The sequence below is a fragment of the Rhinolophus sinicus genome, chromosome 1 (genome assembly GCF_057876585.1).
Source record: "Rhinolophus sinicus isolate RSI-liver-muscle chromosome 1, RSI-T2T, whole genome shotgun sequence".
Lineage (NCBI taxonomy): Eukaryota > Metazoa > Chordata > Mammalia > Chiroptera > Rhinolophidae > Rhinolophus > Rhinolophus sinicus.
The window spans coordinates 136,403,577-136,419,664 of NC_142501.1; the positions used below are offsets into that span (position 1 = coordinate 136,403,577).

General features: G+C 36.2%; 1 protein-coding gene across 2 annotated transcripts in view; it reads right to left on the minus strand.

The window, feature by feature from the left end:
• Positions 1 to 16,088, minus strand: part of GABRB1 (gamma-aminobutyric acid type A receptor subunit beta1) — a 359,339-nt gene that overhangs the window by 214,203 nt on the left and 129,048 nt on the right. For both annotated transcript variants that reach the window (XR_002138112.3, XM_019741042.3), the window contains exon 4: positions 3,908 to 4,128. Coding sequence is in view for 1 of the 2 variants with exons in the window: in XM_019741042.3 (XP_019596601.1) it covers positions 3,908 to 4,128 (221 nt within the window). In the remaining variant the exon portion in view is untranslated. The remainder of the gene's footprint in view (positions 1 to 3,907; positions 4,129 to 16,088) is intronic.

Genomic DNA, 16,088 nt, shown 5'->3' on the forward strand with positions numbered 1-16,088 from the left:
GTAATGATTAAATATTACAATATAGGTAGAGCACTTAGCATAGTGTCTGATGTATTATATAGTTTCAATTATTTATATACCTGGGTATTGGTTAAATTCCATGATATGATTGCAATTAGTATTAGTTAAAATGACGTGTTATGAACATCTTCCTCTGTATACGCTTATAGTGTGTGCACACATTTCCACATATGCACTCTATACGCCACCTATTGAGTACTGGTAGAGCCAGAATTGGGCTGGAAGGCTTTTCACTCCCCATTCTCACATAGACCCTCAAAACCACCTGGCTCTGGACTCGCCTTTGGTAGGAGATGCAGGAAAGAAACATTATAGAACTTCGAAAGACAAGCAAAGACAAGGGTTAAGAGGAAAGGCAAAAGAAGGTCAATATAAGGAGGTTAAATATGCCACTAAATGTCTTCCCAGAATCAAGTCATTCCATGCCTGCCATTTTCATGGAAAGATAAACAGTCTTTTAACAGGGCTAGGCCTTGGAGAGAATCAGTGTTTGCAGCCAGCTGGATCATGTTTGGACAAGAGACAGAACACATCTGGTTATTAATAGTGATGATTGCTCTTTGGGTAAAATCCATCATTTAGATATAGGAAATGTTGCATCTGACAACTATCATGAGTCAGGTGACCACCTATAAATTTTCATTTCAATTTTTCAAACACTTATTTGGTTTGAGAAAGGAGACACAAAGGTTAAGGAAACAGAATTCACATTTCCAACAAATATACAGTCTGTTTGCATCACAAAAGAATAACTCTAAGATGCAGAAAGATATAATAAAACAGTTACCAAATCTCATGGGCCTTTATGAGATTAAAGTGAAGTAAGGTATCAAATGAGAGAGAGTTTTTATCTGGTTAAGAAGATTGCAAAAATCCTCATGGAGAAAATGGAATTTTAGAGAGACCTTTAAGAAAAAAGAGTAAGTTGGGAGAAAGTAATGGAGTGGGAGGAAACATTTTGGGGGATAGAGAAGGGAGGGCACTTCAGTAGGGCCATAGGGTTGCCAGATAAAATACAGCATGCTCAATTAAATTTGAATTTCAGATAAACAGCAAATAGTTTTTTGTTGTTGTTTGTTTTTAGTATAAATATGATCCATGCAATATTTGGATATGCTTAAGTTTGAAATGTCCTGGAGATTGATACAGATGCTCAGTAAGCAATTACAAATATTTTCCTGAACTCAATGGTTTGGGATTTTAGATGTTTAAACTGTTAAATTCAATGAGTTGGCCAAACCTTGAGAGAAATTCCTATAGTTCATAATTAGGGCCAAAAGGGAGACCAGTGATTGAATAGCAAAAAAGACAGAAGAACAAGAATTAATGAAACAATGGTGCTGGGTCTTGGAAATCCTGAAGGCGAGGTTAGTCATGCTTAGAGAAATAAGTACATTGTTTTATAAAAGTTTAGGTTTCATAGAGGAAGAAAATGGGCAATAATGTGAGAAAGACTTTTTGGTTATATAGAGAGGGTCTTAGATTCCAGACAGAAGAATGAAAACATAACTTTGTGGGGAAAATGGACACTTTTATTTTATGTTTTTTAGTGTAGTAGTGATATGATTGGACAGGAACTGTAGGAAGAATAAGATCGCAGTAATGAGAAAGAAAAAATGAGATAGGAAATTGGCCAGGAAGTGACATATAGTGAGGATGTTTATTTAGGTTATGGAAATGGTTTGGAAATAAAGGAGAAGCAACAGATTGGATCTCAGGGACAAAAGAGATATAAAGTCCAAGATGCCTACATTTATGCCTATTGACTGGGATGATGATGATTTTTGTTAGCAGCTGGGAAAGGAGGAGGTTTTAGGAAAAACAGATAATATGAAATAGTGGTCATGTCAGGGCATCCAGATACAGATGCTCAGTAAGCAATTACAAATATTTTCCTGAACTCAATGGTTTGGGATTTTAGATGTTTAAACTGTTAAATTCAATGAGTTGGCCAAACCTTGAGAGAAATTCCTCTAGTTCATAGTTAGGGGCAAAAGTGAGACCAGTGATTGAATAGCAAAAAGATAGAAGAACAAGAATTAATGAAACAATGGTGCTGGGTCTTGGAAATCCTGAAGATGAGGTCAGTCATCACTCTTAAATCATTCAGAGAAGATAGAATATAGATTGAGACCCAGCAATGGTTTTGGTAATTTTTGAAAGAGCTGTTTTCAGAAAGTAATCTAAATGTGAGGGAGCCATGGTTTTAGAGAATGAGTAGTAAATGGGTGATGAGAAAGTAGAGGAAACCAAAGCTATGAGAAGACTGGTGCTTCAAGAGAAAATTGAAGGGAAAAGGAGCAAACAGGGAAAGAACATAAGATTTAATAAAAGAAGGGAGCAAATTCTGAAAAGAGAGTCCAGCAATAAGATTAAAGATAACCAACCACTAGGTTAAGTTCAAAAGTTTTACCACAGAAATGTTTTGTTCCATTTATGTATTGTTTTGGGGTATTGGTAAATGCACAGAAATTAACTGAAGGATCTTGGCTCTTAACTGGAGTTTTAGCTTGGAGTTGATGATATAAGGAAGGATTTTAGGGGGATTATGAACACTCTAAAACAGTAGGAAATTTGGGAGCTATATTAATTTGTGGATATATAGCTTTTATCAGCTTCCCGAAGGAATCATAAAAGGTAACAACAAAGATTAGAGAACCATCATGCTACATATCTTAAAATAATATGTCACAATTCAGATATTTCTTTCGTAAAACTGAAAGCTGATTTGAATCATAGCCTACAATTATAACTTAAGAATAACCCCTTAACTACATGAGGATTAATAATAGACCTCTATATGTGTATGATACCTATTTTATACTTCATTCTTAACAAAATAAAGAAGTAAAACAAAACCCATTCTCGTGCATAACATTGCCAATATAAATTAAAAATAACCAAACTAAATGTAGATATAGCATGTTCATGGATTAGAAGACTTGATAATTTTAAAATGTCAGTTCTCCCCACACTGATCTATAGATGCAATCTCAATTATAATCCCAGCAACCTTTTTTGTGTAGAAATTGACAAGCTGATGCTAAAAGTTATAGGTAGATGTAATGACCTAGAGTACCCAAAGCAATCTTAAACAATAAGTACAAAGTTGCAGGACTTTTTTACGATACATGACTTCATGAGTCAGCATATAGTTATGGCCATTAAAATATTGTGATGCTGCCTAAAGATGGACAAATAAAACAATGGAACAGAATAGAGCCTGGAAATAGACCTCCACTTATTCTGTCAAAGGCATCAAAACAATCCAAAGGGACAAGAAAACTCTTTTCAATAAGCGGTGCTGGAACTGGATAGCCATATAGGAAAAATTGAACCCCCACCCCTACCCACAAAAATTAATTCAATATCAATCATATATCTAAATATAAAAGCTAAAATAGAGATTTGAGGGAATAAAAATACTGTGGATCTTCTCAAAGTCCCCCAAAATATTTTCCTGCTTCTTCAAAACATTGTTTCCCAATTCCCTTTCATAATTAACTAGTTATACTGAATACCTAGAACCCATTTTGGTTCAGCTTGGGTGTCTCTGAGATACTCAAGCAATTGGTTAAAAAATATGTAACTTCTACAATAACCTAGATGTGAAATCTGTCTGGCAAAGACACACTTTCTTATTACTGTTTATTATTTGAAGGTCAGGGCAAATAATTCACTTACCTTTGATGGATACAGTTGCCTAGATTTAGATCAAATGGTTCCAAAAGAGATTTTCTGGACTTTCATTTAATTTCATTGTACAGATGAAAGCATCTATACATCCTCCTACTTGCTTCTCTCACCTTTGCCCATTTCCAAAAGGAAAACCAAAACATAACAACGACAAAAACAACAGTAAAACAGGCAACACAAAGACACTTACCGGAGTCCATAGAGAACTGTTCCATCAGGATGCAGCCGGATCATTCGATTTTTCACTGTAACCCCATGCACAAATGATTTCTTGTCATTCAGAAAGTAGGTGTCAGGTACCCAGAGTTGGTCAGCTACCCTGTTGTCTAGCGTGAGGTTCAGAGGAATTCCAGAATAAGAAAGCCTTTTGTCTTTCCAAGACTGCTGGAAATACATGGTAAGTGTATAATCCTGTGAAACAAAGGAAAGCAAAAGAAGAATTTTACTATCATCATTATTATCATCTGAGGCCTTTTGTTAAGAATGGGATAGCATGTGGTGCTATGGATGCCCGGAGACCCACCATTCTGCTTTCCCCTAAGAGATTACATTAGAATATATTGAAATTTGCACCTCTAAGTATAGGGCAACTAATAAGTTACAAGTACTAAAACAATAATTGAATGCATGCACAAGCATTTCCACTCTGTTTAATTGAATTTTAATGTTTGAAGTTCAAGTGTTGATATCACGGGGAAGGTCATAAAAAGAAATTACATCAAGAGATCCATATTCACAAAAATCAACCACTGGATATTATATTTACAGTACTATATATTTTGGAGGAAATATTTGCTAAATAATAACTAAAAATGGAGATGGTGTTTTACAAACTGCAAATGTCGTTTGAATGAATACTGCTATTTGACTTATAAAGATTATCAATTATCATTATCTGAATTTTTCTAGTAAATAACAACTTATCTATCAGTCCTGAGTGGTAGTTTCACATTTGGATGGAACTATTTATTTGGCCTGAGAACTGACTTTGGTGATGAAACTGTTCATCAATTCCTCTCTTACCTCACTTGTGCTGTGTTTCAGGAATTGGTTTGAGGTCACAGTTTGGTTTGTACTTGAGTTTGTTTCCTTACTTCCTGTAAAAGGTTACACTAAGGATATCCCTTTGCACTTTTCTTTCTGCCCATGTTTGCCCTGGCAGTGAGAGATAGAAAGATGTGGGCTCAATAAATGGATCAATCTTATAGAAGAATTATTATGAGTGCTTTAGTTGTTTTTTTAAGGCTCTGTGAATACTTAGTGTAATTGTCCATTAAAAGTAAATGGTAGCAATGAAATCATAAAGTCTTTAAGATGTGGGTCCCCATATAATAAAAAAGGCTCACTTTTTCTTTTAAAGGATATTTATCTGTCAATAGTAACTCTGTGAATACTTTAGCCGCAGGTAAGAAAACACTGCGTAACTCCTGTCTGTGCACTGCCATTGTACATAGTGGTATGTACTACACATCCCACTAGTTGAGAAACATTGACCCATATCATGTCTTACATGTGGGCAAACTGTGCTTTATCTAGATCCCTATGTGGATATCTATGCATTTATGAAAAATCCTAAAAGGTAACACAGCATGTTTATTCTGCATAATGAGTTTCAGTGTCCTTTAACCACTATATTCAAGAATTCTTATGTTGTTTACTCAGAGACCATCTTGCAATAATTCAAAGCCATTCTTTCTTGTTCAGTGACAAGGACATTTGTTCTTTGCTATTAATCATGCATTGTTCCTTTTGAAGGTCTAAAACCTCCTTCCACCTTACCTTCATTTAACAACAACAAAAAAAGAGGTCACAGGGTTATACACAACTCTCAGTTGCTACCATTTTCACTTGCATCCTCTTCAAGTCTTAATCTCATACTTTTTTGAAGGAAAATAAATAGGACAGATTCTGGCCCTTAGATTCCACAATAACCTTGATTCCAAGATCTACTACACATAGAGCTACATAACCATGAGCAACTAACTTAACCCCTTGTATCTCAGATGCCTCATTTCTAAAATGAAAATAATAGCATTTTACTGGCTTATTGTGAGTGCTACTTGGGAAAATTATGGTGAAGGTACTTTAGAAACTGTAGCGTGTTAAACAAACATATTATCTTCAAAATTGTTCATTGGTATTTAAAGATTTGTATCAGACTTCCAAATTACTTGGAGTGTACATATTCATTTTCACAAGCATTTTTTTTTTAAAGAGATGTTCAGGAAAGAACTAGTCGGCAGAAGGACCTCTTTGACCATGAAAATAAGCAATTGTCTGTGATCAGTTGTAAGTTTTGGTGTTGGGTTCTTGTTTGTAATTCAGCCAACATAAGAAAATTAATAACTAGCCAAAGACATGTTACTGTAAATTTTGCCATAGGGATCAGTACAATCAGCTAAAGAATACATGTTTCAATACTTACACTGAATATCCATTAACTTCCAGAATAATGGAGGATTTTCTCGCAATGAGACCATGGGGTGAAATCCTTATTCCACATTCTCCTCAAACAAGTTTTAATGTAGGATGAGGAAAAACTTATTATTGTGAAGGATTATGATGGCAAAATAATACTCTAATAATAAATGCTATAATTAAAATATGAGTTTGTGATAAATAAACAATAGAGAGTGAAAAGGAGAAAATAATGTAAGCATGAATCATCTTTGCATAGACTGTGTGTGTGTGTGTGTGTGTGTGTGTATAGATTTTTTCTTTCTCTTTCTGGAAACTTTTGTTTCTTGTAGAGAAAAAACTACACACATGTAGTAAGATCTTTGCTTTACACAGAAATCTAAAAACGCTCACTGATTTCAATAAATATTCACTAAAACTCACATCATGGTTCTAAATTAAAGCATTAACTCACCCTATTTGCAATAAGAAATAATTCAGTGAAAATTTATGTACGCTAGCATGTTACATTTGGGAGTGATGTAGGACAAGTACCCTTCAGAACATTTTTTATGCATTTCTAGGGTTATTATTCTAATCTAGGACCTGATTCTATGATAAATGGAAATATAGACATAAGAGGTTGATAACATTAATAACAACTTTTTGGAGATAATGAAAATTGTGGTGATAATGATGAACATTACGAAAAGACCTAAAACACAGCAATCTTGCCTTTTTGTACTATCCACATTCTACCACGAGCAAGACAAGAGCCTCTCCTGCAGAGTGCTTTGGGCTCTGTGGCTTTCATAGCACTCTGTATCTATTATCACATTTTGTTCTCAAAACCTTGTAAGGTAGGCCAAATTGATATGAAAATTTATGATGTACATGTCTGAGAGACTATTACTGTTTTTTAAATAAATTATTCGATTTGTACCTTAACATAAACATGAACGACATCTAAATATAGTAATAAAGCCTATGGCATCATTTTGTTATATCCTATCTTTAGATGGTAATAAAAGGCTTAAAACTGTTGTATTTTGTTCTCCCATACAACAGATTTTCTATTAATTCTTCATTACTTCAAAGTGCAAGCGCCTCAGGGAGGATGAAAAACATTTTTAAAAGAAATCACAGGTATTAATACTTTGGCCCAAAACACTAAAATCATGTTTCTTCCAAGTATATTTACAAGAGTTCAACCAGCTTTCTCAAGTGTGCAAAGTATTCCTTGATAAGAAGTGCAACATATTTAGAAACTATAGGCCATAGGGAATTCTTTGACACTGAGGCAAATTAACAGGATTAACGAGTGTGAGATTGCTAATGAAATTGGTCAGGCTAATTCAAGCATGAGAGCATTTGATTCATTGAGGAAAAGCAAGACAGACAATAGCAAATTGAACTCCAAAAGGACACACTTTTTATATCTAAAAATGTTTAAAGAAATAAGAACATATTTATAATAAATGAAAGTCATTCTTTTGAAGAATAAAGATGACATTTGTTTTAGATAGTGGTTTTAAACTCAGGGCGATTTTGCCCCACAGAGGACATTTAGCAATGTCTGGAGACCCTTTTGGTTGTTTCACCTGGGAGTAATGGTGTGTGCTACTGGCATCTGTACGAGAAAGCCAGGGATACTCCCCACACAGTGCACTGAACAGTACAGGCCCCCATAGCACAGAGCTGTCTGGCTCAAACTATCAATAGTGTCACGGTTAAGAAACCCTGCCTTAGAGAAAATCTCTTCCTTTTCAGTATCAGTAAAAAAATGTCAGCATCTTTTGTCATTGTTTATGATGAAAAAATATGTATGTTAACATGTTTACCCTGAGATTTTAACGTAGTCCTCAAAACTTTGTGAATGGTAGCATTAGATGGTTTGTGATTTGCAACTTTACCTTAAGAAATCATTTGATAAAAAATCCATTAAGTATCTAGCATCAGAATAGTGAAAAAGAGATGTGCTTTAGGCAAATAGATTGAGGTATGCATTTTACCAGAATGAACTCTAAGAAGACTTCATAGTGGGCTGGAAAACTGAGTCCCTTATTAGCTGCCTCCACAATCAGTACATTTCAGACTAATTTGTGAGTGAAGAGACAAAATATTGCTTTAACATCTTGTAATATTGTATCTACTCAGATGGATCATATGAGCAATCCCTCCTTTTCACACTGTTCTCAAAACAGTATGTGTATATATATATATATATATATATATATATATATATATATATATGTTATTTTTAAAGAACCAGGGCTCTTGTACACATTTGTATTTTGTCTTTCATGAATCTGAATATATATTCTAAAGGGTCCCAAATACAAATCCCTCTTTCCTATAAAATATTTATGTCAGTTTAGTTGAACATGAGACCTGCTCTCGCGGAAGCTAAGGCTAATTTCCCCAAAGGCTGATTGTAGTAGAGCTGTGCATCGTTGCTTACCATGTCCCTGCCTACAGCCCCTGCTGATTCAGCAAGGCTAAATTCTATATCACATGATCCTGCCCCCCTCCCACCTAGAGAATGGAGAGTAGATATCTGATTTAAGAGCAGCTGATCCTCAGGCAGGATGTAAATCTGTGTCTGGTTCAGAAAGATGAGATGGACCAATGAGAGTGTGATCCCAGAAATTTGTGTTGGATAAAATATCTGAGACAGGAGATGTGGGACCAAGTGCAAAGGTCATGACATAGAACTAAGACCGCACTGCTATTATGAGGTTGCCAGAGAGAGACTAGGAAAAAAAAGAGGAAGATAACCTGTAGAGAAAGAAAGAAAATGGAGAAAGTAACAGAAAATAGCCATAGAGGGAGCCTGACATTGTTAGAGAATGAGCTACCAAGTTCATGAAGACTTTCTACATCCTATTTCTAATTCTTGTGAACTCTGTCTGGACATGTTTAACATTTCACCCTCTATGAGCCTTCCTGTCTCCACTTTCCTAACGCTGAGTTGATTCCATCTTCATTTTTTCCAACCAGAAAGAGCTATATTAATGATGATCAACATCCATATCAGAATCTCATTAAGCAATAGTTATACATATTAAGGAAACCCAGGAAAACCAATCACCTGGCCCATTTCCCTTTTTTTTTCTTTTCTTTTTTTTAAAGAGGTATTATGAGAAATTTGAGATCCACAGATGTTAAATGACTGAAAAAAGAAAGGGGGAGAGGCACATTTTGTTTTGTTCACTAATCAAGAGAATAAAGAGAAAGAAGAAAAACATATTTACTTCTATCAAGACAATTCTCTGTCAAACACAATGACAATTACCAAGAGAAGTAACCTGTAGACTAACAGTACCTCTTATAATCCTAGAGAAAAGCAAAACAAACAAAACCCACACAACTTGCATCCCATGAAAACAAACTTTAGTAAAAAATGGCCTGATAAATAAACCAATTTAAGTTGTAATTGAAATGAACCACACATACAACATCTGTTTCTAATAGATCTTCCTGTTTAAATAAATGTTTTATATATCACTGTCACCATTAAGTATGTTCTGCATCAGAAATTCATCATGGTTTCTCTAAGATGTGCTGTTAATTTCTAATCTTGTATTTTACCTAGTATTACATTAACTATTGATACTGTATGTATGTATTGTGCTTACTCCTTAGCCATGTTTTATTAGAATATCTTTAAAATACAGGCATTTTCATTGTTACCAAAGCCTGTGTTCTTATTCATTATTGATTTTTCCACCACCAACTGTAACCTCATTCTATGCCTAAGAGAACATGATTTTATTTTTTAACTTTTGTTTCATCCTAAATAGCCCCATTTGGTTTATCCATCTGTATAGTCCAATTTTTTTTTGTCAGTCTTGTGTTGTATTCTGAACAATTTTGAAATTAATCAACCTTGTGGGTGAACAAAAACACTGAGAGTTATGAGAGTAATGGGCCTATATACAAATGAGAATACTCTGAGGAAATCACCTGAGCACATTGAGATATATGAAACATATATGATATTGACATAACAACTGAAGTATGTACTTGTATTCCAAAGTAATGAACTGCATGAGAGTCTCACTAGATGAAATTAAGACTACACCAAAATAAGAATTCAGCACTTACAATTTAGTATCTACTTTAGAAGCTGTGAAGATTCATTTAAAAAAAAACAAACGTAAAAATATTTTTTATGTAATAAATCCAATTTCTTAAAATAGATGTGATGAAATTTGTTTTATACAGTGACAGTTTAAATTTCTTATATCCTATTAAAGACTTAAACGTAAGACCCCCCCAAAGCATAAATCTCCTGGAAGAAAACATAGGCAGTAAACTCTCAGATATTACCCTTAGTAATATTTCTACTCATACATCTTCTCGGGCAAGGGAAACAAAAGAAAAAAATAAACAAATGGGATTACATCAAACTAAAAAGTTTTTGCACAACAAAGGAAACCATCAACAAAACAAAAAGACATCCTACTGAATGAGAGAAAATATTTGCCAATGATACTTCTGAGAAGGGGTTAATACCCAAAATTTATTTAAAAAAAACTCATACAACTCAACACCAAAAACACAAACAACCCAATCGAAAAATAGGCAGAGGACCTGAATAGACATTTCTCCAAAGAGGACATACAGATGGCCAATAGACTAATGAAAAGATGCTCAATATCACTAATCATCAGAAAAATGCAAATAAAAAACCACAATGAGATATCATCTCACACCTGTCAGAATAGCCATCATCAATAAATCAAAAAACAAGTGTTGGTGAGGAAGTGGAGAAAAGGGAACCCTTGTGTACTGTTAGTGGGATTGCAAATTGGTGCAGCTGCTATGGAAGATAGTATGGAGGTTTCCTCATAAAATTAAAAATAGAACTAACGTATGACTCAGCAATTCCACTCCTGCATATTCATTCAAAGAAATCCAAAACCCTATTCCAAAAGATATAGGCACTCCCATGATCACTGCAGCACTATTTACCATAGCAAAGATATGGAAACTACTGAAATGCCCATCAATAGATGATTGGATAAAGAAGACATGGTACATATACACAATGGAATATTACTCTGCCATAAAAAGAATGAAATCTTACCTTTTTTAACAACATGGATAGAATTAGAGTGTATTATGCTAGGTGAAATAAGTCAGACTGAAAAAGACAAATACCATATGGTCTCACTTATATGTGGAATCTAAAGAACAAAATAAATGAACAAACAAAACAGAAAGAAGCTCAGATACAGACAACGAACTGATGGTTACTAGAGGGGATGGGAGTTGGGTGGCTGGGTGAAACACAGAAGGAATTAAGAAGTACAAATTTGTAGTTACAAAAGAGTCATGGGCAATACAGTCAATAATATTGCAAAAACTACATATAGTATCAGATGGGTATTAGATTATCGGGGGGATCACTTTGTAAATTATATACATTTCTAACTACTATGTGGTGCACCTGAAACTATACAAAATAATACTGAATGTCAACCACAATTTTAAAAAAGTAGTCACGGGATATATAGCACAGTATAGGGAATATAGTCAATAATATTGTAATAACTATAGTAATATTTCTACTCACACATCTTCTCAGGCCATGTTAGATGGGTAATAGACTTATTGGGGTTATCATTTTGTGAGGTATATAAATGTCTAATGATTATGTTGTTTTTTTACACCCGAAACTTAAAAAAAGAAGATAAGGATGATGTCTGGAGTCTGACAAGACCTGATAAGAGAAACTAGGGTTCTGGATCAATGCCATGCCTTCTGTAACAGATAAATATTTGCCTTTTGAGAAACAACAACAACAACAACAACTCCTAGAAAGCTACTGGAAACTGGTAGAAATTGAATTAGTATTTGACTAGAGTGGCTTATCGTGAATTGGGTATGATTAGATTCATCATATAGTCAGCAGTACATCAGCAATCCATTGCTGGGGAAACTGTACATTCAGAATCAGGTTCAAGTAGCTTCCAAAGGCAGAAATAAATTATATGAACAGTTAAAAAAAAATTCTTATACCCTACAATCTAAATCATCAGTTTCTCAAATAATTAGAGTTTTTTTCCATACTAAAATACATTGAAATGTTGGGCCTGCAGCAGAAACAGTTTTCTGGAAACTTCTGAGTCAAAAAGATCTTAGGCTATTGGAACGACTACTTCATTTTGTCAACATTTAACAATTGTTTACTATATTTAAAGAATTTAATTAAGGAGGAGACCCAAGATGGTATACTAGATAAACACTGTACCTGTGTCCTTCCGTGAACACATTAAAATTACAACTAAATTATAGAACAACCAACCTGGAGAACCATCTGAAGTCTGGCTGAACAGAAGTCCTATAACTGAAAATATAAAGAAGATGCCACACCGAGACTGGTAGGAGTGGCAGAGATGCTGAACAAGCCACAAATCTGTGTGGTGTTTGAGAATCAGGAGGGATATCTCCGCTGTGGAGATTTCCGACAGAGGAGGAGCATGGGACTCCGGCCCTCCACACCAGGATCCCCAGCCCAGACAACTGGTGCCAAGAAAGAGCTCCCATAACATCTGACTGTGAAAAACAGTGGGGATTCTGACCATCCGGGTGAGACAGAAGCCTGTAGGAAATCCAAACATCCTCTTAAAGGGCCCATGCACAGACTCACTTGCTTGCAGGCACTCATCTTGGGCTCCGGCAGAGATACGGTGACTCGGGTTGTTGGAGGAACATGGTGAGCTGACTGAGCTGTGTGGCTTCGGGGTGAAGACTGGGGGACAGTCGCCAATTTCCCTGTGTAAGTTTCTCCTCTCATGCAGCTGGCAGGAAGGCACCATCTTTAATGTGCTGAGCCCGCCCCCTACGCTTACGGCCAAATCTGAATCTAATTGGTCTGATGATCTCTGCTGCTCCTGGCTGCTGATTCACTGAGACCCTGTCCCACCCAATTCCCTCAACACCTGAGGCACTTTCTCAGGAGCAGCCAGCCCAACCCACATTGCACTCTTTCTTGGAAAATTATGGGAGTACACGGGTCCCAGGCAGGTGGCCCCTGGCCTGGGTGTGCTCTGAGACTTGCTGAGTCACTCCAGGTTCAGTACCGGCACCAAACCAGAATCGACATTAACCTGGTGACCACAACTTTTGTCAATCTACTGACTCCCTGAGACCCTGCATCACCCAATTTGCATACCTCATGAGGCTTTTTCAGCGGTTACCAGATAGTCCCCTGGCCAGTCACAGGCAATGGGTGAACTTGGTCTGCACCAGAGCCCCTCACAAGAGGCCCGAGAAACAACACACTTTAAGGTTGTCTTCAGACCAGAGCAGAGCACTCCCTATTTAGCTCTATAAGCAGCACACACAAAGGGTGGTCTCCACAGGCACCAGAGACTGATAGGGGAAATCCCACTCAGTGGGGTAAGCCCCCCACATAGCAGCCCATAAGCTGTGAACATGGCCACACCCCACAGTTAATGAGCCTGAGGTTCAGTCCCACACACTGATGTGCCAATAGAAATCAAGGCTCAACTATAACAGGAGGGCACACACAACACAACAAGAGACATTACTGGAGCACCCAGTTTAGGTGACCAGGGAGAATGTGCCAGCGCCTCACAGGTCACCTACTACATAAGGCCACCTGGCCAGGACTGGGAGACATAGCAGATCTACCTAACACATACAAACAAACACAAGGAGGCAGCCAAAATGAGAAAACAAAGACATACATCCCAAATGAAATAACAGGAAAAATCCAGAAAAAGAACTAAATGAAATGGAGGCAAGCAACCTGCCAGAGATAGTCTTCAAAATAGAGTTCAGGCCAGAAGGGATAGGTAGGAAATATTCAATGTGATGAAAGGCTGGGACATACACCAAAGATTACTCTGCCCAGCAAAGCTAAAGGAGTTCATGACCACCAAATCAGTATTATAAGAAATTTTAGAGGGACTTCTTTAAGATGGAAAAAACAAAAAAACAAAACTATAAATAGAAATAGCTATATATCTATCAATAATTACTTTAAATTTAAATGGATTAAATATGCCAATTAAAAGACACAGGAGGGCTGAATGGATAAGAAAACAAAACTCTTACATATGCTGCCTAAAAGAGACCCATTTCAGATTGAAAGACACACAGATGGAAAGTGAAGGGATAGAAAAGGATATTTCATGAAAATGGAAACAAAAAAGTGGGGTAGCAATACTTATACCAGGCAAAATATATTTTAAAACAAAGGTATAACAAGAGACAAAGAAGGACCCAGTAATCCCACTTCTGGGTATTTATCCAAAGAGCCCAAAATGCTACTTCGAGGGGACATGTGCATCCATATGTTCATTGCAGCATTATTTACAATAGTCAAGATGTGGAAGCAGCCTGGGTGTCCATAGATGGATGAATGGATAAAGAGGGGTTGGTATGTGTATAATGGAATATTGCTCAGCCATGGAAGGGAATGGGTTCTTGCCATCTGCGGCAGTACGGATGAACCTGGAGAGTATTATGCTGAGTGGAGTATGTCAGACAAAGAAAGACAGATGCAATGTCATTTCGCTTATATGTAGAATCTAAAGAACAAAACAAACAAAACAGAAACAAACACATGGATACAGAAAAGATTTTGATGGTTGCCATTTGGGAGAGTTGGGAATGGGTGAAAAAAGGTGACGGGATTAAGAAGTACATATTGGTAGTTACAAAATACAGAGGGTGCCAAAAATATGTATACCGATTTTAAGAAAGGAAAAAACTGTATAAAATTGTATATACCAATAACAAAAGATGAGTATAAGTCACGTGTATAGATTTTTTTGGCATCCCTAATAGTCATGGGGGTGTAAGGTAAAGCACAGGGTTATAATGAATAATATGGTAATAACTATGTGTAGTGCCAGGTGGATACTAGACTAGTCAGAGGGATCATTTCTTAAATTACATAAATGTCTAACCACTATGTCGTACACCTGAAATTAATACAAAATAATACTGAATGTCAACTGTAATTAGAAATTTAAAAAGTTGGGGGTGGGGGAAGTTGAAGGGGAATAAGAGGCCCACATTTCCAGGTATAAAACAAATAAGTCTTGGGGATGTAATGTGCAGCCTGGGTAATATAGTCAGTAATATTTTGATAGCGTGTTACTGTGTCAGATGGTTACTGGACTTATGGTGATCACTTCTTTATGTATATAAATGTTGAATAAATATGGGGTATGCCTGAAACTCGTGTAATATTGTATGTTAGCTATATTTTTAATAAAAATCTTTCATAAAAAATAATTTTATTAAGCCAGATGCTGAGGAGAAAAAAAATGAATAATACGTTTTGTCTGCCTGTCTCAAGAAACTCGGAGGCCAGTGGGTGAGACTCAGCATTGTTTATTTCCAAGCTGTTCCACCGTCCTCTGCAGGCTTTTTAGTTTTTCCATCACCTGTGTAACCAGATTCCTGAATATAATTCCCTCCAATTTAAATACTCAGAGAACTCAGAGTGATTCCACTTTTCTCATTGGCAGCTGCCTACTCAAGGAGACAAGATTATTGAGTAGGAGGATATCAGTTTAACAAGCTCTGGCATTAACATAAAGAATACATAAGTCAGAGTTGAATTAACACAGCGCTGAAGGGGAGGTGGAGAAGAGGAAACATGTGAAATAGTTAAGGCAGAATTTGATGACCTTTTGATAAGGGAGGTTAGCGAGGAGGTAGCATCAGGTATGACCAGCAGGTGTCTAACCTAAGTGAGTAGATAGATAACAATAAGAATTGAAGATTTGGAGCTGATGGTGACTAATGCATTTTGGGCTAGTTTGTATTGTGGGTGTCTGTGACATTTGCACATAGAGGTGCCAAGTAAGTCCTTATGGGCCAGAATGGGGCTCAGGAAGAAACACAGTTACATGAGTCACAGTAATAGATGGAGCCCTGGAAATGGATTAGCTCATCACGTAAACAGTACAAGAAGGGGAGAGAAC